At 38.9% G+C, this 25,794-nt stretch overlaps 1 protein-coding gene across 1 annotated transcript in view; it reads left to right on the forward strand.

The window, feature by feature from the left end:
• GRM1 (glutamate metabotropic receptor 1) overlaps positions 1-25,794 on the forward strand; it is a 432,533-nt gene that overhangs the window by 301,276 nt on the left and 105,463 nt on the right. Inside the window, exon 3 of the mRNA XM_052645871.1 lies at positions 19,029-19,264. Within this exon, the coding sequence (XP_052501831.1) occupies positions 19,029-19,264 (236 nt within the window). The remainder of the gene's footprint in view (positions 1-19,028; positions 19,265-25,794) is intronic.

Genomic DNA, 25,794 nt, shown 5'->3' on the forward strand with positions numbered 1-25,794 from the left:
ACAATAATCATTTAAATAACCTTTAGCTCATCTAACAGGTCGGAAGTTCAGAACTAATCCTGAATTTCACACATATTGTAGTTAGTGGCTGGTAAATTAACAACTGACTTCCCTGTTGGCTCAGATGGTTAAGAGTCTGCCTGCAGTGCAGGAAACGCGGGTTTGAGCCTGGGTTGGGAGATCCAGGATGACAGCCCACACCAGTATTCTTACCTGGAGAATTCCGTGAACAGAGGGGCCTGCCAGGCTATAGTGCGTGGGTTCGCGAAGAGTCAGACACGAGTAAGTGACTAACATTTCCGCTTGCTTCTCTTAAAAAAAATGAAACAAAGTAAAACAATAAAGTCTTGATTTGTAGTGGTTGCCCATTGTTAAGGGTTGAACTGTGCCTTCTTAAAAGATTTGTTGAATAGGTTGAATTCTAATCCCTAATACCTCAGAATGTGTCCTTATTTAGGAATAGAGTTGTTGCAAGTGTGTAGTGATGGTGAATTTATACTGGAACAGGAAGAGAAGGGGACGACAGAGGATGAGATGGTTGGATGGCATCATGACTCAATGGACATGGGTTTGGGTGGACTCTGGGAATTGGTGATGGACAGGGATGCCTGGCGTGCTGCGGTTCATGGGGTTGCAAAGATTCAGACATGACTGAGAGACTGAACTGAACTGAACTGAGAGTAGCCTTTCGTACAATATAACTGATGACTTTATAAGTGGAGAAGAAACACAGAAGCACAGACACGCATAGGAGAATAGCAGAGGAAGAGGTTGCAATGCTGCAGTTGCAAGCTAAGGCATGCCACAGATTGATGGTGATTGCCAGAAACTCAGAAGAAACAAGAAAGGATTCTACCTAGAGTTTCAGAGGAAGCATGGCTACAGGGGACCATGATTTCAGACTTCTAGCTTCCAGAACTCTGAGAGAATATATTTCTGTTGTTTTAAGCCACTTAATTTACAGTACTTTCTTGTGGAGTCTGAAATATGCATGAAGTAAGTACTTTCATTATGGCCAATTTCAACCTAGTGACATGAAGTCATTTAGTCCAGATCTAGGAAAAGATGTTGACAGTGGGTTTCTGCCAGCTGGTATGAGTAACCTCTAGCATACCACTGATCATAGCATTTTCTATGGATTCTTGAATATAAATTAGTTCACAGAGGCTTTTATCCATTAATCCATTTAGCAAATGTATAATGAACACTACTATGAACCAAGAACTAGTTTAAATTCTGGGATTATATTGATATAAGTGAACAAAAAAGATAAATAACCTCTCTGCCTATGTGGCGCTTCCATTTTACTGGAAGGACATAGAAAATATATTTATATGGTATGTCAGATAGTGATATTTTAAGGAGAAAAGGGGAATAGAAAAGAATAGAGAGAAAGATCCCAAGTTTAAATAGGGAAAGACCTCTATGAGAATGTGATATATGAGCAGACTTGAAGAAATTGAAAGAGGAAGCTATGCAAATATTCAAGTTATGAGAATTCCAGAATTCCAGACAGAAACAAAGCTGGAGCAAAGATCCTAAGGCCAGGCTATATCTCTGGCTCATTGAAGAACAGCAAGGTGGCCCATGTGGCTAGAATAGAATAAAAGGTAGACTTGTGGAAATGAGAAAGTTTAACAGGGCTCAGAATAAGCAGGGTTTTTTAAGGTACTCTTTAAAAGGTTTGGGGTGAGATGAAAAGGCACTGGTTTGCTGTAAGCAGAGGAGTGCCAAGATCTGGTTTATGCTCTAATCAGAATCAGTCTGCCTTCTTATTGCATTCTTTTTCTAAATCTCTTGCCTCCCTTCAGTTGGTTCTTAACAATTATCTGGGAAACTGAAGCCTCTCACTCAAACAGCATAGGAACCAAAAAAAGAAGATTCAGCAGCAGTAACACTGCCAGGGATTTAAAACAGGAAACAAAGAATTGTCGTTTCATTCTGTAGAATTTTGCAAGCTTCCCAACAAAATGAAAAGACTCTGCTGACAGTCATGGCTTCATTTACCATAAGCATTGAGATGGAGTTTCTGAGGTGTCCTTTTTTGGAACTGTTGCAATAGCAAAGTCTATATCTTAACATTTTCCAAAGCATAAAGGATAGAGAGATCTTCTAGAACAGTTCTTCTCAAACTCTCTTCCTTTTTTTTTAAGCCCCAATCTAGTATGGATTGTACTTTGATAAAATACAAAAAAGATAAATTGCTAAGAAATTAAATACAGCATCAGTTCAGTTCAGTTCAGTCGCTCAGTCATGTCCGACTCTTTGCCACCCCATGAATCACAGCACTCCAGGCCTCCCTGTCCATCACCATCCCCTGGAGTTCACTCAGACTCACGTCCATCGAGTCGGTGATGCCATCCAGCCATCTCATCCTCTGTTGTCCCCTTCTCCTCCTGCCTCCAATCCCTCCCAGCATCAGAGTCTTTTCCAATGAGCCAACTCTTCTCATGAGGTGGCCAAAGTACTGGAGTTTCAGCTTTAGCATCAGTCCTTCCAAAGAACACCCAGGACTGATCTCCAACACAGCATAAAGACATGCGAATACAAGCCAGGCGTATTAGATTAAATTCAACAGGCATAAAATATCATGTCAGTAAATAAAATAAAATAAATTAGAAAATAAAGAATTACAGAAAAATTTGTTATTCATTGAAAGTGTGTGCCTAGATGACTAGTAGAGAAAATTACTATTATACTTGTAACTTTTAATATTCTATAATTATAAATAAACAAGAAGTTGTAAGCAAAGTAGAGACTCCATATGTTAAATTCTTATGTGCACACTTTGAACAAAACCCATGCATATCAATATTTAAAAAATTTTAATGGTAAATGAGTTTATTAAATTATCTAATCTCAGTTGGATAAACAAAGATGCTTCCATATGATTATGCATGTATAAATTGCTTCTTTATTTTTTATTTATTTTTACTTTATTTTGCTTTACAATACTGTATTGGTTTTGCCATACATTGACATGAATCAGCTACGGGTGTACATGAGTTCCCAATCCTGAACCCCCCTCCCACCTCCCACCCCATATCATCTCTCAGTGTGGAGATTACTTAAAAAATTGCAAATAGAACTGCCTTATGATCCAGCAATCCCACTGCTGGGCATACACACTGAGGAAACCAAAATTGAAAGAGAAACGTGTACCCCAATGTTCTTTATTTTGTTTTAATACAATTCCTTGTAGAATAACCAGCCTCACAAAAGTGTATTGATTAAAATAGAATAAGAAATTTTATAGCAATTTCAGCAAGTTTTGAATATTTATTTTAAATTTTGGAATTGAGTAAAGTGAGTGATGATGTATTTTCAAAGGTCATTCTTAATCCTTTATCAGTAGCCAGTTCCAATAATTTACTCCATAATTTTTTGGTTCAATTTAAATTATCTTTTGTTGAAATATGTGAATTCTGGATACATTAATTTTTTACATGAAGATTTTTAAATGAATGATAACTTTAGTATTATTCCATCTGCTATGGACTGAATTGAATATCTGCAAATTCATCTCTTGGAGCCCTAACCTCTGATGTGACTGTATTTGGAGATAGGGCCTTTAGCGATTTAAGTAAGGTTAAATAAGGTTATAAGAGTGGAGCCCTGATCCAATAGGATTAGTGTCCTTGTTAGAAAAAGCACCAGAAAACTTGTTCCCTCTCACCGTGTCTCTGTTTATGCCAAGAAAAGTCCATGTGATTACTTAGTCAGCAAGCCAGGAAGAGGGCGCTCAGCAAAACTGAATCCACTGGAACCTTGATCTTGGACTTCTATTTTCCAGAATTGTGAGAAAATTAATTTCTGTTGTTTAAGCCATCAGTCTCCAGCTATGGTATTTTGTTAGGTAGTCCAAGGAGAATAAAGCAATCAAATTCATAGTGTTTGCTGACAACACTTTGCAGATGATAATATCAATCATTTTTTTACTCACTGATCATTATTTTAAAGTTAAAAGCGTGATACAATGCAGAAGACCCAAGTTCGATTCCTAGGTATCAGAAAAATCAGAAAAATGTATCCGAAAAATTCCCTGGAGAAGGAAATGGAAACCCACTACAGTATTCTTGCCTGGAGAATTCCACGGACAGAGGAGCCTGGCGGGCTACAGTCCATGGGGTTGCAAAGAGTCAGACACGGCTGAACGGCTAACACAGCAATCTACAAAAACACCTGTTCTTTACAGTTTCTAACTTTTAATTTTGCTCCTTAATCTTTGCTTTCCTTTGGAGAAATAATTGAATTATTGCTTTTCATAGAAATATAAAGGTTACTAAGTATATCCAAAGTATCAGTCAATACAGCAAGTCAGACTTTCCTATTAATATGTTTAAATGTCAGAACAAACCTTATTTTTTATCCTGAAGAAACAAAGTGCATATTTTGCAGTTTAGACACTCCTGACACAATTTTTTTCTTCAGTATCAAAAATAGCTGTTTCTGGTCAGATTCCATGTTATCATAACTGGCTGTGTGGGGAAAAAATAAAAAAATCTCCAGTTTGTAGTAGTTACTGGTTTACTTGAAGTATGTATCACCATTGTTGATGATTTTAGTCTATGAAGACAGTTTTCAGAAGAGAAATGCTAACAGTCAGTTCTGAGAAGCCAATATAGGTTCTTACATAACTCAAAATTTATGCTATGTCACAAGCATTGTTTACTTCAGCTGACTTTTTTTTAAAATCAAGACTTTCTCAATGAGGGAAGCATTGCACTGATTTGCATTCTCTCACAAGGGACATAACTTAGGTAAGTACTTCCAAATATTTTCCTGATGCTGACAGTTACAGCATCAGAACATACCTTTATATAAAGCATAAACTGTCAACCACATTTGTGGATAAAACAATTTTTCATATTTTATAAAATTTACAGCTACTTGTACTTCTCAGCCATAAAGCTGAAAGAGAATTTAAATCAGAACAAGAGATTTCTTTCTTCTAATTTGTATCATTTTCAAACCACACATATACTAAAAGAACTGCCACAAAAAAACAGTATTTGCACATTCATCAACTTACAGTGAAAGAACGCTTTGCCAGTTTTATTTATTCAGGGAGTTAGTCTTCCACATCATTAGGCAGTTTGGGAAATCATCCAGCTATGATGGTATCAGAAAGTAGACCCTGAATTACCTTCTTTACCAGAGTCATTGAACATTTCTAAGCAAATGCAGTCATTCACTAATGTCTTATCAACTATATACATAGATAATTTTTGGCAATTGCAAATGCCATTTCATATAAAACCCATGAAACATAATACTTATACATGGAATATTGAACATATGCTTTTATCAGATTTTGAATTTGAGGTACATTAACTAAACTAGCACAAGTTTCTTTTTCCTTCTTCACAATTTCATGGAAAGAAGATATGTTCTTACTTTAGATCTTAGTAACTTCACGATACAATTTTTTAATTTCCTTATTAAGTTGAGAACTTTCACCTTTTCACTTAAAGGAAGCAATTTATGCCTTCTCTTTGGTATATCTCAATTGCCAATATCACCACTCTTGGACTTCAAGGCCAGTATTATTAATAAGTAAAATAGGGGTCACTTGAACACAAGTAATATCTCAGTAGTCAATCTGGTAACTGAGACAAGATGGCTACTAAGTGACTAACAGGTAGGACATCCTGGGGAAAGGGTAATTCACACCTTGGGCTCAATGGAGCAGGACCTCCAGAGAGTTCATCATTCTGCTCAGGTGTTCAGCCATGTCTGTTTGCGACCCCATGGACTGTAGCCCACCAGGCTCCTCTGTCCATGGGATTTCCCAGGCAAGAATCCTGGAGTAGGCTGCCATTTCCTCCTCCAGAGGATCGTCTGGACCCAGGGATCAAAACTGCATCTCTTTCATCTCCTACACTTGGCAGGAGGATTCTTTAGCACTAGCCCGAGAAGCCATGATACTCAGAACAGCATGCAATTAAAACCTATAAATTGTTTATTTTTTGAATTTTTCATTTAGTATTTTCAGACCATGTTTGACAGTGGAAAACTGAAACAAGGGAAAGCAAAACTAGAAAAGGGTGCTGGGGGTGGTGGGAGTGGGGCGTGGGGGAGTGAGTACTACAAACAACTATTTTGATGATTTCACAAGTTTGTTAGCTAAAATAGCCTCCCAAATAATGCATTATGGTTTCAGCATTTCATCATCAGTTAGGGATGAATTCAACATATAAGCCAAGATATTTTCAGGTAAATTTCACTGGAACTCTTTTTGCCTTGTTTCTATGAAATCTAAATTGTCCACATTGTCCGCATTCAAATACAATTGCCACACTCAGCAAATTGTGTCTTTTCATGTAAGAAAAAATTCTGGTAAAGCTTGTGAGACCACATACAACTGGAATTAAAGTAAATAATGAAAATTTTATTTCTCTGAAATAGAAAGTAATCTTATATGATAAGTCATAAAACAGTCAATTAAAATTTATGTGATTGTAAAAACAAACTGATAAAAATAAGTGTCTATTTATTCTCAGATTTTATATAATTTGGGGTTACATTTGGCAAAGTAACTTCAAAAGGCCACACATTGTAACTGAGTTCTACTGCATATGGCTGTTCATAGGCTTGAGTCACAGGCAATTCACCATATGAACTGGAAAAGGAAGTGGTTAAACCTTATTCTAAGATATGAGTCTACCCATCAGGTTCTTAGATCTTGCAACAATGTCGAACTGCTATAGGTTTTTCTAAATGCTTACTGTCAGTATCTCCTCATCAATTGGTAACAAATAGCTCATGAACTGGCACCAATATTTGGATCACACTGTGAGCAGCACTTTTGTAGGAAAGTCTTTCCCACACCTTGATACTGTCCAGTACATTGGTTACATCATGAGACTGATGATAAAGAACTGCTATATCTAGTAAGACCTCATCATGACCTATATATGGTGATAAGTATTTTATATGGATTATCTAGTTTAATTCTCACACAGCTCTTAATGGGGGTGACATCATTTTCATCCCCATTTTATAGGTGGAGTAACAGAGGCTTAGAAAGTTTAACTAACCAGTCCCTATTCTCACATTATGTCTTCATATTAGTTGAATGAGACAATCTATGATGCTACCTCGGTACTAGAATTTGAAGGAAGAAAAAAAGACCTATTTGTCCACAGTAGTCCCCCACAGGCCCACCTTTCTTTCACACTGGCTTGAAACTGTCATTAATACATGAGAAATGGCCTTCAGAAGGTTTGAGAAGTTGCCTCCACATTTGCAAGGCTGTGTGCAATGTTTATCAGTAGACATTTTTGCCCTACATTTTTGCTAGGAGAAGAAGATAATCGCAAGTCTCCAGGTGGCAGATAATTCCAGGCTCAGGATGACAGAGGTGGGTTAGGGTCTTGGAGTGAAGGGTAGATGAGAAAATAAGGATACCTGATCTGACCTTGATCAGCTTCAGCTGCTTGAGAATTAATTCCTTTCATTCTTCCTCTTTTGTCTTTCGATATCTTCCAGTTTTCTCCCCTACCTTCTTTTTCTACTGAAACATCATAACTTTAGAAATAAGACTTCTGTTTGAATTCTAATTCCATCTGGACAGAACAGTAAAAAGTGACACTATCCCCTCATTCTCTTTTGCTTTTCAGCAGGCTGAGTGATCTCTAAATGCCTGTCCTAGATAATTAAAGATACCTACATTTTTCTCGGTTCTTTAATCATGGCAATAACTAATTTTAAAACTAAATATAAACTAATTGTGACCCCTACCCCAGTTCTTGATTCATCAGCACTGTCAACTAAGCCTTCATCAGTTCAGTTCAGTCACTCAGTCGTGTCTGACTCTTTGCGACCCTGTGGACTGTAGCATGCCAGGCTTCCCTGTCCATCACAAAATCCCAGAGCTTACTCAAATTCATGTCCATTGAGTCAGTGATGCCATCCAACCATCTCATCCTCTGTCATCCCCTTCTCCTCCTGGCTTCAATCTTTCCCAGCATCAGGGTATTTTCAGATGAGTCAGTTCTTCATATTAGGTGGCCAAATTATTTGAGTTTCAGCTTCAGCATCAGTCCTTCCAATGAATATTCAGGACTGGTTTCCTTTAGGATCCCTGGTTGGATTGCCTTGCCATCCAAGGGACTCTCAAGAGTCTTCTCCAACACCACAGTTCAAAAGCATCAGTTCTTCGGCGCTCAGCTCTCACATCCATACATGACCACTGGAAAAACCATAGCCTTGACTAGACGGACCTTTGTCGGCAAAGTAATGTCTCTGCTTTTAATGCAATGTAATTAGGCTGTGCGTACACGTGTGTGTACATGTCTATGTTTGTTTCTACAGTTTTTTTTTTTTCTGGGAATTCTAGAACCAAAGAATCTTCACAAGTACCAACTTGTGTTGGTACTTCAAATCTAGTACTTTCTAGAACAACCTTTCTAAAGCAAATCTAATCATGCCACATTCCTGCTGAAAATCTGAGTTATTTCTCATCATCCTAAGTGAAGGTGAAGTTGCTCAGTCATGTCCGACTCTTTACGACCCCATGGACTGTAGCCTACCAGGCTCCTTCATCCGTGGGATTTTCCAGGCAAGAGTGCTGGAGTGGATTGCCATTTTCTTCTCCAGGGGATCTTCCCGACCCAGGAATCGAACCCGGGTCTCCCGCACTGCAGGCAGACACTTTACCGTCTGAGCCACCAGGGAAGCGGGGGCTTGAAGGATGATGCTTCTCATCATCCTAAATGAAACCCAAAACCCTTAACAAAGATTTTAGGGTTCTTCTAGATCTCACCCTTGCTTGTCCTCTCTTTCCTTACCTTGTACGCTCTAAACTGAAAGCCTCACTGTTGTGTGACAGTTTTGTTGCCTCTTTAGCTGGTCCCTCTTCCAGTCTTCCCTTTTACCTGTGCAACTTCATCTTTTCCTTTAGGTCTCATCCTAGATGTTATTTCCCCTTGGGTTAAATCTCCCTTGGCAAGACCCCTTTGCTCCTTCTCTGTGCTTCTGCAGCCTATCTTCTTTTTCTTTCAGTGATTGCAATCTATGGCTATTGTGTATTTAGTGTCCAGACTACCCACCCCTATAATTACCTTGATGGCAGGGGCTTTGCCTCTACTTTTGAGCAATTTTATCTGCAGCAGTAAGCAAAATGCTGAACTCATGCAAGACTCCCAGTGAATGAATGTTGAATGAATAAAACCAGTCTCAGTTATTATTGAAAATGCCATCATTACCTCCAAAATGTTTCTCCTATTTGACATCACTTGATTTAAATTACATTACCCTACATTTCTTCAACCTTTGTAAATATAGTTAAGTATTGTAATTTATGGAATGCTGTGCTTGTCCACATGTGTTTTTGAAAATATTATTTTTATTATGCTTTTCTTCTTTCCCTGGTTATATGATAATCTTTGGATTACTTTTAAAGAATTATAGTTTTATTATTGGGTACACACAATCACTTGAATTCATTACACAAATCAAGTTGCTTTACTCTCGACTGTAATTATTTTAATTGAATGTAAATAAGAGTTTCTAAAATGTTTTTGTGTGGATTTTAAAATGAATTCTATTGCATCAGTTTGCTTATTAAATTATTTTAACTGATATAATGCAAAAGTAACAATTCTACGGCTCCTTTCAAGTTGGAATAGGTAGAATCAAAAATAATATTCTCTTATTAATATCAGAATGTATCGAGTAGAAGGAATCTTATTATAAGTTTGGACTGTGGCATTTTGCAGGACTGGAACAATGCTTTTGTGAGAAGAACAACCTTGTGAAAACAGATTGCTGTTTAAAAATGTTGAGGGAGGTGGGAAATAAGGAGTCTCGTATACTTGTGAGGAATAATTAAGACAGATAGCTTCCCATTAAACATTCACCCTGTACATTCACAGTTCCATTTCCAGACCCCAGATAGAAAATGAAGTCAAAACTGGGAAGCGGAGCAGCAGAAGCTACTAGAGGCTGTGAATGTGCCTCATAAGAGTTCAGCACTACCTGAGGGTGATCAGCACCCAGCACGGCAGGATTCATTCCAGACACCTGAGGTTGAGCAGATGCCCACAGGACATCTGTGGCCAAGCACTGTCTACGGCATCCCCACCATCCCCACCATCACCACCACCCTACCAGCATCAATAAGGAAAGAAAAATCAATAATAGGCATCAGGAGAGCTGCTGGCTCGCTGCTTTCAAGTGTGCTTCACAGAGAATTCACCAAAACAATATCCCCATCAAAAATCCCAATACTACACCTAAACAATGAAAATTTTTCAACAGTCTCTGTAAATGTATTTAACAAGTGGTATACAGAAGAAATGTTTAAAATATGTACAAACAAGGAGTTGCTTTAAGGATGCTCTGCTGTAACTTTTTATTTGTTAGTATTCCTTTACATCTCACCTGTGATAGATTTAAGACCTCATGCAAAACTTTAGCAATTAACACCTCAAAGAATATTCACCAACCAATCTTAGTTTGAATATTTTCTCTATCATGTTTTGGTTGTCCTTGATTTTATGACCTCTTGGATCTAATGCCAATTCTAATTTCTAGAAGGGGGTCATCTACAGGGAGCGGGAAAGGGCTTTGTCCAATGGCAAAGGGGATGGAGGGATTTCCCCAGTAAACCTCTTGAAGTTTCCCCAACTTCAGGTTGTCTATATTCATTTACAAAGCTTTCCTCTTATGAAGTCCTTCTCTGTATTGATATATAAAAGGTCAGGAGGTTACACTTTCTCTGCTTCCAGCACCAACACATGCTGCTTGCTTTTACAAACTCAAGGATTTTTTTTTAAGAATGCAAGTAAACATTAGAGGAAGCTCATTTCATTTCATTCTTTTAAAAACTGTGGGTTTCTTGTTTGGACTAGGCTGCTGCTGCTGCTAAGTCGCTTCAGTCGTGTCCGACTCTGTGCGACCCCATAGACGGCAGCCCACCAGGCTCCCCCGTCCCTGGGATTCTCCAGGCAAGAACACTGGAGTGGGTTGCCATTTCCTTCTCCAATGCATGAAAGTGAAAAGTGAATGTGAAGTCACTCAGTCATGTCTGACTCCTAGCAACCCCATGGACTGCAGCCTACCAGGCTCCTCTGTCCATGGGATTTTCCAGGCGAGAGTACTGGAGTGGGTTGCCATTGCCTTCTCCTGTTTGGACTATAAGCACACATAAAAGTTTAACATAATATTAAAACTTAGGAGAAACAGACTTCATCCCTAAGCTTAACATCAAAAAAAGTAATTATTTCCTTCAAGTAATAAGTCATCTTGATTTTAAATACAGACTCATAGGCAGGATTTCTTGAAAGCCTAAACTGGTTTTACCTTTACCCTCCTTTACAGTATGACATGAGCAATAGCTCTCACCTTCAAACTGCTATAGGTGTAGTTATGATATAAATGTGAATAAATCTAAATAATTAAACTAGTTCAAACCTTTCTAACTAGAGGATATGGAAAGATAAAAGAGTGGGCCTTTTTTTCTCTTTTAGTCTATTTGACTGGCAATCATTTTCTAAGGATTTGTTCCCCAAAATATTCAGGTCATTTACCACCAGGGGCAGAGCTAAATGACCTCATTAAATAATAGTTTTATAATACATTAAGGACCTCCTGTAGTCCTCAGGCTAACAATTTCTAGGATGGAATTTTGCCCACATCCTCATCTCTTGCTAATGTTTCTCTATGCTCCAATGAATGGACCCTAAATTCTTTGAATGAGTCTTGGTCTTTCCTGTATGCTGGATAACCTTTCAGGAACTTTCTTTACTGAACTGTCTTCCCATCTGGACCTGACTAATGCCTACTCATCCTTTAGGTCTCAGCTCAGACATAACTTGCTCAGGAAAGCCATCCCTAATTATCTCTTCACCCACACTAACATACACACGAGACTAATTGGGCCCTGAAGCCCTTCCTTCTCCAATTACTAGTCGCTTCACCAGGGACTTCCCTGGTGGCTCAGGTGGTAAAGCGTCTGCCTGCAATGTGGGAGACTTGGATTCAATTCCTCGGTCGGGAAGATCCCCTGGAGAAGGAGATGGCAACACACTCCAGTACTCTTGCCTGGAAAATTCCATGGACAGAGGAGCCTTGTAGGCTACAGTCCATGGGGTCGCAAAGAGTCAGACATGACTGAGCAACTTCACTTCACTCACTCTCCTTCTTTACCTCCATAGTATTTGCAAGTCTTGTTTAATGTCTGTTTTCCCCAATTCTGTAACACTAGGGAGGAAGAGAATCACATTTCTCATTCTCAACTGAATCCTGAGCAGAGCAGAGCACCTGGTACATAGAAGGCGCTAAGCAAATGTGGAAGGAAAGAAAGGAGGGAAGAAGGGAAGAAGGGAGAAAGAGGAGAAAGAGAAAGATCCATGCAAAATACTGCAGTGTGTATTTTAGTGGATTTATGAGATGCATATAGACATTCTCTGGTCTAACTAGACTATAAGTGCAGTTCAGTTCAGTCACTCAGTCATCTCCAACTCTGCGACCCCATGAACTGCAGCATGCCAGGCCTCCCTGTCCATCACCAAATCCTGGAGTTCACTCAGACTCATGTCCATTGAGTCAGTGATGCACTCCAGCCGTCTCATCCTCTGTCGTCCCCTTCTCCTCCTGCCCCCAATCCCTCCCAGCATCAGAGTCTTCTCCAATGAGTCAACTCTTCGCATGAGGTGGACAAAGTACTGGAGTCTCAGCTTTAGCATCATTCTTTCCAAAGATCCCAGGGTTGATCTCCTTCAGAATGGACTGGTTGGATCTCCTTGAAGTCCAAGGGACTCTCAAGAGTCTTCTCCAACACCACAGTTCAAAAGCAACAATTTTCAGCGCTCAGCTTTCTTCACAGTCCAACTCTCACATCTATACATGACCACTGGAAAAACCATAGCCTTGACTAGACGGACGTTTGTTGGCAAAGTAATGTCTCTGCTTTACGATATGCTATCTAGGTTGGTCATAACTTTTCTTCCAAGGAGTAAGCGTCCTTTAATTTCATGGCTGCAGTCAGCATCTGCAGTGATTCTGGAGCCCCAAAAAATAAAGTCTGACACTGTTTCCACTGTTTCCACTGTTTCCACTGTTTCCCCATCTAGTTCCCATGAAGTGATGGGACCAGATCCTATGATCTTCATTTTCTGAGTGCTGAGCTTTAAGCCAACTTTTTTACTCTCCACTTTCACTTTCATCAGGAGGCTTTTTGGTTCCTCTTCACTTTCTGCCACAAGCATGGTGTCATCTGCATATCTGAGGTTATTGATATTTCTCCCAGCAATCCTAAATCCAGCTTGTGCTTCTTCCAGCCCAGCATTTCTCATGATGTACTCTGCATAGTAGTTAAATAAGCAGGTTGACAGTATACAGCCTTGACATACTCCTTTTCCTACTTGGAACCAGTCTGTTGTTCCATGTCCAGTTCGAACTGTTGCTTCCTGACCTCCATATAGGTTTCTCAAGAGTCAGTTCAGGTGGTCTGGTATTCCCATCTCTTTCAGAATTTTCCACAAACAAATAGCTGTGAAAAGAAGAGAAGCAAAAAGCAAAGGAGAAAAGGAAAGATATAAGCATCTGAATGCAGAGTTCCAAAGAATAGCAAGAAGAGATAAGAAAGCCTTCCTCAGCGATCAATGCAAAGAAATAAAGGAAAACAACAGAATGGGAAAGACTAGAGATCTCTTCAAGAAAATTAGAGATACCAAGGGAACATTTCATGCAAAGATGGGCTCGATAAAGGACAGAAATTGCATGGACCTAACAGAAACAGAAGATATTAAGAAGAGGTGGCAAGAATACACAGAAGAACTGTACAAAAAAGATCTTCATGACCCAGATAATCACTATGGTGTGATCACTCACTAGACTATACCTTACTTCAAAATTCCTTTAGTTCTGAATCATGTTAAATCAACTATACCTTCTACAGCCCTTGATCTGTTAAAAATGCAGCTCCTATGTGGTTCACTGGTAAGATTCTGGAATGAAATTATACCAATTAGTTCAGCTAAGTGGAGGACACCTCAGGTAATAAGGAGAGGAGTGAGCTACAGTCTGTCATAAGTGTTTGACACCAAAACTTTCTCTGGCAGAGACTAAATGTTTGTGTTCCAGAAACTGCAGGGCACCACTCAATGGGTAGAGGAATATACCCACTCCTTGACCAAGACACTCTTAATGTTCTTCAAAGTTTGACTAGACTTTAGACACATTTCTTCCTGACTTTGAGACCCTTAAGTTCCCTTTTCTCAGAGCTTTTACTTTCAAAATCATGCCAGTGTCAATTCTTTCTCTGTCCCTTTGAAATGTAAAATTTCTCCCAACCTCTGGCTAGTTTTACAACAGAGAAATTTTTTCTCAGTGACCTAGGATCCATCCCTTTGAAATGTGATGATTAAGGGTGATGTTGTTGCCATTGTTCAGTTGCACAGTTGTGTCCGACTCTTTACAATCCCATGAACTGCAGCACACCAGGCTTCCCTGTCCTTCACCTTCTCCCTGAGTTTTCTCAACTCATGATACCATCCAACCATCTCATCCCCTGTCATCCCCTTCTCCTTTTGCCTTTGATCTTTCCCAGCATCAGGGTCTTTTCTGGTGAGTCAGCTCTTCGCATCAGGTGGCCAAAGTATTGGAGCTTCAGCTTCAGCATCAGTCCTTCCAATGAATACTCAGGGTTGATATCCTTTAGGATTGACTGGTTTGCAGTCCAGGGACTCTCAAGAGTCTTCTCCAACACCACAGTTAGAAAGCATCAATTCTTGGGCATTCAGCTTTCTTTATAGTCCAGCTCTGACATCCATACATGACTATTGGAAAAACCATTGCTTTGACTAGATGAAACTTTGTTGGCAAAATAATGTCTCTGCTTTTTAATACGCTGTCAGGTTTTTCATAGCTTTGCTTCCAAGGAGCAAGCATCCTTTAATTTCATGGCTGCAGTCACCATCCACAGTGATTTTTGAGCCCAAGAAAATAATATCTGTCACTGTTTCCAGTTTCCCCATCTATTTGCCGTGAAATGATGGGACCAGATGCCATGATCTTCATTTTTTGAATGTTGATTTTTAACCCAACTTTTTCACTCTTCTCTTTCACTTTCATCAAGAGGCTCTTTAGTTCTTTTTCACTTTCTGCCAGAAGGGCGGTGTCATCTGCATATCTGAGGTTATTAGTATTTCTCCTGGCAATCTTGATTCCAGCTTGTACTTCATCCAGACTGGCATTTTGCATGCTGTACTCTGTATAGAAGTTAAGCAGGGTGATTATATACAGCCTTGATGAACTCCTTTCCCAATATGGAAGCAGACTATTGTTCTATGTCCAGTTCTAACTGTTGCTTCTTGACCTGCATACAGGAGACAGGTCAGGTGGTCTGGTATTCCCATCTCTGAGAATTTTCCACAGTTCGTTGTGATCCACATAGTCAAAGGCTTTAGCATAGTCAATGAAGCAGAAGTAGATGTTTTTCTGAAATTCTCTTCCTTTCTCAATGATCCAACGGATGTTGGCAATTTGACCTCTGGTCCCTCTGCCTTTTCCAAATCCAGCTTGTCTATCTGGAAGTTTTCAAATCCAGCTTGTCTATCTGGAAGTTTTCAAATCCAGCTTGTCTATCTGGAAGTTTTCAGTTCACATACTGTTGAAGGCTAACTTGAAGGATTTTGAACATTACCTTGCTAGCATGTGAAATGAGTGCAATTGTACAATAGTTTGAACATTCTTTGGCATTGCCCTTCTTTGGGATTGAAATGAAAACTGACCTTTTCCAGTTATTAAGAGTGCTATTAAGAGTGATAGCAGACCCCTATCTCAGTTTCCGTGGAAACATGGGAACCTAATTTAGGTAAGTGACAGTTATCAAATGCAAATGGTTTAATCACATTAGCCAAGCTCCACTCTGAGTCCTCCAACACTTCTTCTCTAGCTCGTGTGTGTGTGTATGTGTGTGTGTGTGTGTGTGTGTGTGTGTATGCTCAGTCATGATTAACTCTTTGCGACCCTATGGACTGTAGCCAATCAGGCTCGTCTGTTCATGGAATTTTCCAGGCAAGAATACTGGAGTGGGTTGCCATTTCCTTCTCCAGGTGATAATCCCAACCCAGGGTTAGAACCCATGTCTATTGTGTCTCCTATATTGAAAGCAGATTCTTGACCACTGAGCCACCAGGGAAGTCTCATCTGTTCAGTCACTCAATCATGTCCGACTCTTTGTGACTCCATGAATCGCAGCATGCTAGGCCTCCCTGTCCATCACCAACTCCTGGAGTTCACTCAGACTCATGTCCATTGAGTGGGTGATGCCATCTAGCCATCTCATCCTCTGTCGTCCCTTTTCCTCCTGCCCCCAATCCCTCCCAGCATCAGGGTCTTTTCCAATGAGTCAGCTCTTCGCATGAGGTGGCCAAAGTACTGGAGTTTCACCTTTAGCATCATTCCTTCCAAAGAACACCCAGGTCCGAACTCCTTTAGAATGGACTGGTTGGATCTCCTTGCAGTCCAAGGGACTCTCAAGAGTCTTCTCCAACACCACAGTTCAAAAGCAACAATTCTCTGGCACTCAGCTTTCTTCACAGTCCAACTCTCACATCCATACATGACCACTGGAAAAACCATAGCCTTGACTAGATGGACCTTTGTTGGCAAAGTAATGTCTCTGCTTTTCAATATACTATCTAGGTTAGTCATAACTTTTCTTCCAAGGAGTAAGTGTCTTTTAATTTCATGGCTGCAGTCACCATCTGCAGTGATTTTGGAGCCCCCAAAAATAAAGTCTGACACTGTTTCCCCTGTTTCCCCATCTATTTACCATGAAGTGATGGGACCAGAAGCTATAATCTTCGTTTTCTGAATGTTGAGCTTTAAGCCAACTTTTTCACTCTTCACTTTCACTTTCATCAGGAGGCTTTTTAGTTCCTCTTCACTTTCTGCCACAAGCATGGTGTCATCTGCATATCTGAGGTTATTGATATTTTTCCCAGCAATCTTGAATCCAGCTTGTGCTTCTTCCAGCCCAGTGTTTCTCATGATGTACTCTGCATATAAGTTAAATAAGCAAGGTGACAGTATACAGCCTTGAGGTACTCCTTTTCCTATTTGGCACCAGTCTGTTGTTTCATGTCCATTTCTAACTGTTGCTTCCTGATCTGCATATAGGTTTCTCAAGAGTCAGTTCAGGTGGTCTGGTATTCCCATCTCTTTCAGAATTTTCCATAGTTGATTGTGATCCACACAGTAAAAGGCTTTGGTATAGTCAATAAAGCAGATATAGATGTTTTTCTGGAACTCTCTTGGTTTTTTGATGATCCAGCGGATGTTGGCAATTTGATCTCTGGTTCCTCTGCCTTTTCTAAAACCAGCTTGAACATCTGGAAGTTCACAGTTCACGTATTGCTGGAGCTTGGCTTGAAGAATTTTGAGCATTACTTTACCAGCATGTGAAATGAGTGCCATTGTGCGGTAGTTTGAGCATTCTTTGGCATTGCCTTTCTTTGGGATTAGAATGAAAACTGACCTTTTCCAGTCCTGTGGCCACTGCTGAGCTTTCCAAATGTGCTGGCATATTGAGTGCAGCACTTTCACAGCATCATCTTTCAGGATTTGAGATAGCTCAACTGGAATTCCATCACCTCCACCAGCTTTGTTCACAGTGATGCTGTCTAAGACCCACTTGACTTCACATTCCGGGATGTCTGGCTCTAGGTGAGTGATCACCATCATGATTATCTTGATTATGAAGATCTTTTTTGTACAGTTCTTCTGTGTATTCTTGCCACCTCTTCTTAGTATCTTCTGCTTCTGTTAGGTCCATACAATTTCTGTCCTTTATCGAGCCCATCTTTGCATGAAATGTTCTCATACTCACCCTTAAAAACCCTTCCAGGTTGTGTTTCAGTAGAATTGAGTTCAGTATTTTTTGCCTATTGAGATAGTCTTTTATAAGCTGTTCTTTGCCTGTTTAAGTCTATCTAATGCATTTTTTTTTTTTTTACCTGTTCTTGGGAAGGGATCACAGCCACTCACATGAGGTTTGATCTGGCTCAAATGTACACTTGAGTTAAACTGCAGGAACATCAATCATGGGAGATGTGAATGTTCTAGAAAGGGAACATATTTTAAAGATTTGAACATACAGATGAAGTGTCAGTGAACTCTCATTTAGTAAGTAGGAAGATTATTTTTATTTTGTGGAACTCGATTGTTTTCTCTTAATGCTGCTAATTTGAAATTCCCTGGTAGCTCAGAGATTAAAGTGTCTGCCTCCAATGCGGGAAACCTGGGTTCGATCCCTGGGTCGGGAAGATCCCCTGGAGAAGGAAATGGCAACCCACTCCAGTATTCTTGCCTGAAGAATCCCATGGACAGAGGAGCTTGGTAGGCTACAGTCCACGGGGTCACAAAGTCAGACATGACTGAGTGACTTCACTAAGTGACTTCACTTAGGGGGGAAAAAATTTGGTCACTTCTAAGAGAAGCAAATTTTAACAATATCCAGGAGCAAAATCTGTGGTTGTCATGCTTCTGAGCTAAATTAATTTTCTACCACATATAATGTAATTCATATAATAGTCTTGATCACAACCTTGAAACCTTAGCTCTTTTCGAGAAGACCTAAGTACCTGGGTTTTATTTTCTTCTGGTTTGAAGAGCACCCAAAGGGCTTTGTGGTCTAGTTGTAAACAGCAATGGGCTTGGGAGTCAGACTGCCTGGACCCATATCTGGGATTCACCAGGACTTCAGCTATTTGTTGAACATCTGACTCAGTAAAAGTGAGTAGCACAGAATATGATGTCTAATACATGCTCAATGGTTAGTTCTTGTGATTGTTACTGTCATCATCTTCATCATCACTTTCACTGTTGTGAAAAACAAGCAAGATGTGATGATTCTACAATTTTCCACTCTCTACAAAAAAAGTGATCGATGGATAACAATATTGGCTTAAAAAAACTCAATCTTGCTGAACTGCTTCTTTCATGCATAACTCAGAGCTCTATTTGTGAGACTTTTGTCTTTCTCTCTCCCCACCCCAATCCCCACATTTTTTTAGTGATGGATGGGCAGACAGAGATGAAGTCATTGAAGGTTATGAGGTGGAAGCCAACGGGGGAATCACGATAAAGCTGCAGTCTCCAGAGGTCAGGTCATTTGATGATTATTTCCTGAAACTGAGGCTGGACACTAATACAAGGAATCCCTGGTTCCCTGAGTTCTGGCAACATCGGTTCCAGTGCCGCCTACCAGGACACATTCTGGAAAACCCCAACTTTAAAAGAATCTGCACAGGTAACTCATCTTCACAAAATCACAGCTCAAATTTTGGTCATTTCCTCCAGCTTTTTCAATGAATATAGAAGGTGCCAAGGCTGGCAATACAAAGACTAAATTTCCAATTTATTTTATAAAATAGCTATAATGAGGAAGAAGTGTATGTTCCCCCAAGGATTCATGTTTCCATATTCTGGAAACATGGAGACTGCTTTGATCTCTGGTGGGACAATGTATAAGAAATAACAAATAAAGGAAAAGCAAACTGAGAATTCAAGTATTTAGTATTCAGGCCAGAGGAAAGAGATTTATTGTAGGCATGCTTAGGAGATATTAACCCACAGACATCAGTAAGCAGACTGGTTTGATCTCTTTTTCTTCTTTATGACTTTGCTTTGATATGAAAGCCAAAAGAAGATAAGATGCCACCCAGGGTCACATCACCAACATGGGTGTTTATGTGGACAGGTGACCAAAAACCTCAGTACTTTCCTCTGTTTTACAGATGGAAAAGTCTGTAATTTCATCTTCGTAATTATCTAAGAATACGGCTAACTACACAAATTATTTCTGGCATTAATAACATTCATATTTTGATATTAGAAAGTCATTTAATGATGGTTCTCAGTGGAACTGATACCACTCCCCCCATGCACTGACCACTAGAGGATGCCCAAGAAGGGCAGGGCATTGCTAAGATCTTTCAGAGCTTGATGAACTCCACAGCATGTCTCCCTTCTCTCTGCCACCAGGAAGTACCAGAGAATTTAAGACTATCTATGACCAAATTTGGATTGTAGCACAGTGATGGGACATGGGCTGAAAAGATTTTATTTAGAAATGTCTAGAACCTCACTCTGTATGACAATCTCTAGGTTCATCCACATCTCTACAAGTGACCCAATTTCATCGAGAAAAACAAATATCATATATTAATGCATATATGTAAAATCTAGAAAGATGATACAGATGAACATATTTGCAGGGCAAGAATAGAAACACAGATGTAGAAAGTGGGCATGTGGATGGTTTGGGGGAGAATGGGGTGGGATAAATTGGGAGATTGAAATTAACATATATATATACTACCATGAGTAAGATAGATAGCTAGTGGAAAAGCTGCTGTATAGCTCAGTGCTCTTTGGTGACTTAGATGGGTGGGATGGGAAGGGTGGGAGGGAGGTCCAAGAGAGAAGTTTATGTGTATGTATAGTTGATTCACTTCCTTGTACAATAGAAACTAACACAATATTGTGAAGCAAATATACCCCAATTTTAAAAAAAAAATCAGTGCACCAGCTGCAGTGGTTAAGACTCTGGGCTTTCAGTACATCTAGTGCAGGGAGCACAGGTTCAATCCCTGGTCCATGAACTAAGATCCCACGTGTCGTGTGGTGCAGCCAAAAAGACGTGATAGTGAGCTGTGCAAACACCTGGGAAGGGCATTCCAAGCAGAGGGAATAGCAAATAAATAGAGGCACTGGAATGCCTGGGTTAGTGGGAGAACAGTATGGAACTCAGGCTGCCAGAGCCAGTGAGTTCCTAGAATAACAGGAGGTAAGTAGGAGAGGCACATGGGGAAACAGCCCCGCAGGACTTCACTGTGCCTTGTGAAAACTTTGGCTTTGTTCTGAGTGTGATAGGAAGCCACTGGGAAGTCTGAGCACAACAGAGATGGGATCAGTCTTATTTTTTTCTGAACAGAATTACTTGCTGCAGTTTTTCAGTTTTGACAAAAGGGAAGCAGAGCAGTGAGGAGGTTGCTATAATAATGCTGGTGAGAGTGTGGTGGATTGGGCCATGGTTGTGGCAAGCAAGATGGAGAGAGGTGATTGATTCTGAAGCCCTTTTCAATGAGAGCTAAGGGCATTTGCTGACAGAATTGTGAAGAAAGACTGGTCTGAGCAACTGAAAAGATAGTGTCACTGTTGACTGAGATAAGGAAGAATCCAGGAAAAGTAGGTTTTAAGGATCAGGAGATAAATTTCAGATGAGTTAAATTTGAGAACCTATTAGTGATACAATTATATATGTCACTGTGATATTTTGTTTAGTTAGTAAAGTTCAGAATATTACCTTTTAAATATGTGTGGATGTCTTTATTTAGGAATTCCCAGGGAAATATCTTGTGACTTAAGCTTTTGAAATAAAAGTTAGAACTCTACAGCTGTGTACAATAATACTTCGGGTTTTCATTTGTCACATTACATGCAAATATCAAGGTTAATATCTAAACTTGGGCAGAAAATGAAGAGGAACTAAAAAGTCTTTTGATGAAAGTGAAAGAGGAGAGTGAAAAAGTTGGCTTAAAACTCAACATTCAGAAAATGAAAATCATGGCATCTGGTCCCATCACTTCATGGTAAATAGATGGGGAAACAGTGGAAACAGTGTCAGACTTTAATTTTTTGGCCTCCAAAATCACTGCAGATGGTGATTGCAGCCATGAAATTAAAAGATGCTTATTCCTTGGAAGGAAAGTTATGACCAACCTAGATAGCATATTGAAAAGCAGAGACATTACTTTGCCAACAAAGGTCCATCTAGTCAAGGCTATGATTTTTCCAGTGGTCATGTATGGATGTGAGAATTGGACTGTGAAGAAAGCTGAGCACTGAAGAATGATGCTTTTGAATTGTGGTGTTGGAAAATACTCTTGAGAGTCCCTTGGACTGCAAGGAGATCCAACCAGTCCATTCTAAAGGAGATCAGTCCTGGGTGTTCTTTGGAAGGAATGATGCTAAAGGTGAAACTCCAGTACTTTGGCCACCTCATGTGAAGAGCTGACTCATTGGAAAAGACTCTGATGCTGGGAGGGACTGGGGGCAGGAGGAGAAGGGGACAACAGAGGATGAGATGGTTGGATGGCATCACCGACTCGATGGATGTGAGTCTGAGTGAACTCCGGGAGTTGGTGATGGACAGGGAGGCCTGGCATGCTGCAGTTCATGGGGTCTCAAAGAGTCGGACATGACTGAGTAACTGAACTGAACTGAACATTCATAGCAGGAAAAAAATGGTACATTCATGAATTGTTCTCATATTATGCTTGACTCGCAAAACCTCTTTTAAGAGCTTCTTATGTGATTACAAAAGTTAATGAATATGCTTTTATTTGGATTTCATTCTGGAGTCAAGTTCAGCAAATATTTTCCTTTGTTCTTAGTTGTAAGGATGACGAAGGGCTTATTTACTTTTCTACTTGGAAATAATTCATAAAAGTATTCATCTTTTCTTCTGGAAAAATCCCAGACTTTTATCTTTAATAGTGTTTATCTATATCTTCATATGTACACAGTCATGTAAACTAACTCTTCAGTTTTAATCTCCATATGAAATTGACTTCAATTTTATTACAGAGCAAGATCAAATTTCACTTCATGTAACATTCTTATCTACTTGATATTCTTAAATATCAAATGAATTGCATAGTCTTCTAATCAATATGCAGGCACACTTATGAAAATTAATGTAAAGAAGTAGAAGTAACCTTTCCATACTATTCATAGTTACACTTTCTGTCATTTATTTTTACCACTTCTAATTGGGTCATTTTGATGTTTTGGAAAGTTTTGATATTGAAGTTAGTTTCCATAGAAACCTTTATTGAGCTTCATTTCAGACATCACTGTTTAAATAAAGAGTTTACATGTGCTGGATTGTCAGTTTGAATATTAAGGGTCCTGAACTGAAGCTGAATAATTTGGGAATCACTGTAGCTAATTAAAAAGTACTTCATGCAAGGGCTACATCACTGCTTAATTAGTTGAGTATATCAAGGGATTTGAGATGTGTTGGAAAAGCACTAACTGAAACATCAAAGTCTAATTTCTAAAAAAGTAATCATTGCAGGACAGTGGAAAAAGTAGGTACAAAGCAAATCAACATCACTGTCTTCCAGTAAGTGTCTTAGTTGCCTGCAGCATTTGTGTGGTGTTGGCAGTGAAAGTGCTTTATCATTCCCCATAAGAAGTACTAAAATGATTCCATGGAAGCTGAGAGAGCACTTGGAAGTTAAACCATTGGGTCCAACACTGGTTCAGTCAGGCATCTGCCATGTGACTTGGAGGACCTCGCTTAACCTCTGAGGCTAAATTTCTACAACTGGAACATGGTAACAATTTCTACTTCACACAGGTGTGAGAATTGAATGGAATAATGTAAGTGAGATATTTTGCAACTTGTAAATCATTACATAAATGTAAAGACATCATTACTGTCATGTCTTATCATATAACAAATAAGTTATGGCATGGGTCATTTCATTAATATATACAGTTTTTGAAATTACAAATTTAATATAACTACATTTCAGGATATGTAAACTAGAAAAAACAAGCACACAACCCTTAATTAGTTACTCTTACACAGTGCCAATATATATATAGGATTGGCCCAGAAGTTCATTCAGGTTTTCCCGCAAATGAACTTCTGGGCCAATCCAATATTTTCTTTTGTTTATTTTGTTCTATGTAGGCTTTTATGCTTTTTTCTGATCACCAAAGCAGTACATACTACTATGCTTAGTATAGGCAAATTGACAATATATAAAAGCATAATAAACATAAAAAGCATTAAAAATTTTCTTTTATATAGCCATTGTTAATTACTGTTAAATATTTGATGTATTTCTACTAAATACACTGTTAAATTTTTGTTATATATTGCTTTTAAAAATGAATGCAAACTTTAAAAAAATTTACGAAGTTCTCTTTGTCATTAAATTCTTTCATTCTTAATGGTTATATAACATTCTGCAAACAAATGAGCTATAATTTGTTTAAAATCATTTCTTTTTCATATCTTCACAATTGAAACTAAAACTGCAATGATGCAATACAAGTTCTTCTAAATTTTTCCTTTTTGCATATCAGATAATTTTCTTGGATACATTTCCAGAAGTTGAATTACTCAATCAAAAGACATGAACATTTATAAGCCTTTCTAAAATAAGGAATTCCAAAAGGCAACTCCTACCAGCACATTTTGTTTTGCATAATTATACTCATAGTGTGTGTATAATTCTGTATCTTTATTTACTTAGGATCATGCTTTACTTTTTTGATGTTGCTGTGTGGCCTTTATAACCACCATTTTAATAGCTCCATAATATTCTATTCAATGATTATACTATAATTACTTAGCCGTTCTCACATAGTTGAGTCTTTAGGTCACTTCCAATTTTCCTTCTTATTAAAAAATCAACTCAGTATGGTACAGAAAGTTTTCATGTTTGTTGTTGTTACTATTTTTGGATTGTTCCCTCACTGTAGATTTCTGAATATATAATTATTGGTCTAAGAACATGATAGTTTGGAGTTTCCTTGAAAACAAATATTATCATTATCTTGAAATACGGCAATATTAAGATTTACTGTGGCTAACTATATTAACTGTATGAATATATTGGGTTCACTATGTTGCCATCAGCTTTTTTTATAATCTAGTGTATTTATAGCCAAAATTTTACTTTCTCTTCTTATTCTTGGTACCAGTCAAGAACAGATGGTCACAATGCTTTTTAAAGCTAGTATATCCTTGTACTTGGTTATTATCCAAAACATAATGAAAGACATCTGTAATGCATACCAACAACTGAAGACTAGTCAGTTAATGACAGTCTGATATAACAAAATTTCAAGGCTTCTGAACCTGTGTATTCTTGCCCAGGAACTTGGAGACTGCCATTCACAATTTCTAGATTGGTTACTAATTTTTATAAACTATTTGCCTCACCAGGTTTTACACTTTACGAACTTTCTATTTTGAGTTAATTTATTATGTAAGTTTGTATGAAATTGGCTCATTACTATTTGATTCAGATTAAGATGATCTATGAACTGAAATAAGTTCCAATTTCTTTCAGCCCAGTAGGACAAGTAATAATTTCTTTTTGCCTTTTGTGAGTTTGGCCCAAATAACAATACGCACTGCTGGAGAATATCATCGGCCTTTATCCATAACCTTGTGAATCTAGATTGACCTCACAGCTTATTAGTTCCAAATCTAGGTCTCAAGAGGTTTGACCTACTCCCATTCTCCTGCTTGGAGTACTCCCTCAGCCCAATGTACAAGCCCAAGTTAGCCTTCTAGAAGATGGGAGAGAACATGGAGTAGAAATAGGATAACTTCTCTATTGAGGTCATCCTGGATAAGCCAGTTCCCAGCCAAGCCATTAGCTTACTGTCTACACATGAAAAGCCCCCAGCTGAGATAAGTCATGTACAACCCAGAGCAGCAGAACACCCCAGGTGACCCCCAGACTCATGAACTAAATAGATATTGTTGTTTTAAGCCACTGAGCCTTGGGGCAGTTTGCTATGCAGCATTATTGTGGCCATAGATAACCAATAAACGGTCTCCATTGCATTATATTCCATGAACTTCACATGGAGCAATAGTTGGGTTGATTAAACTGAGGAGCAGAATTTCTCAAACCAATGCTACAATTCTGTCTTACCCTACTGTAAGAAGAATAGTACAATATTGTGCTCTGTATCTCATGGAACAAAGCTAAACATTTTTGTAGATAATGCAATGAAGATTTC

Source organism: Budorcas taxicolor, chromosome 9, assembly GCF_023091745.1.
Source record: "Budorcas taxicolor isolate Tak-1 chromosome 9, Takin1.1, whole genome shotgun sequence".
Taxonomy (NCBI): Eukaryota; Metazoa; Chordata; class Mammalia; order Artiodactyla; family Bovidae; genus Budorcas; species Budorcas taxicolor.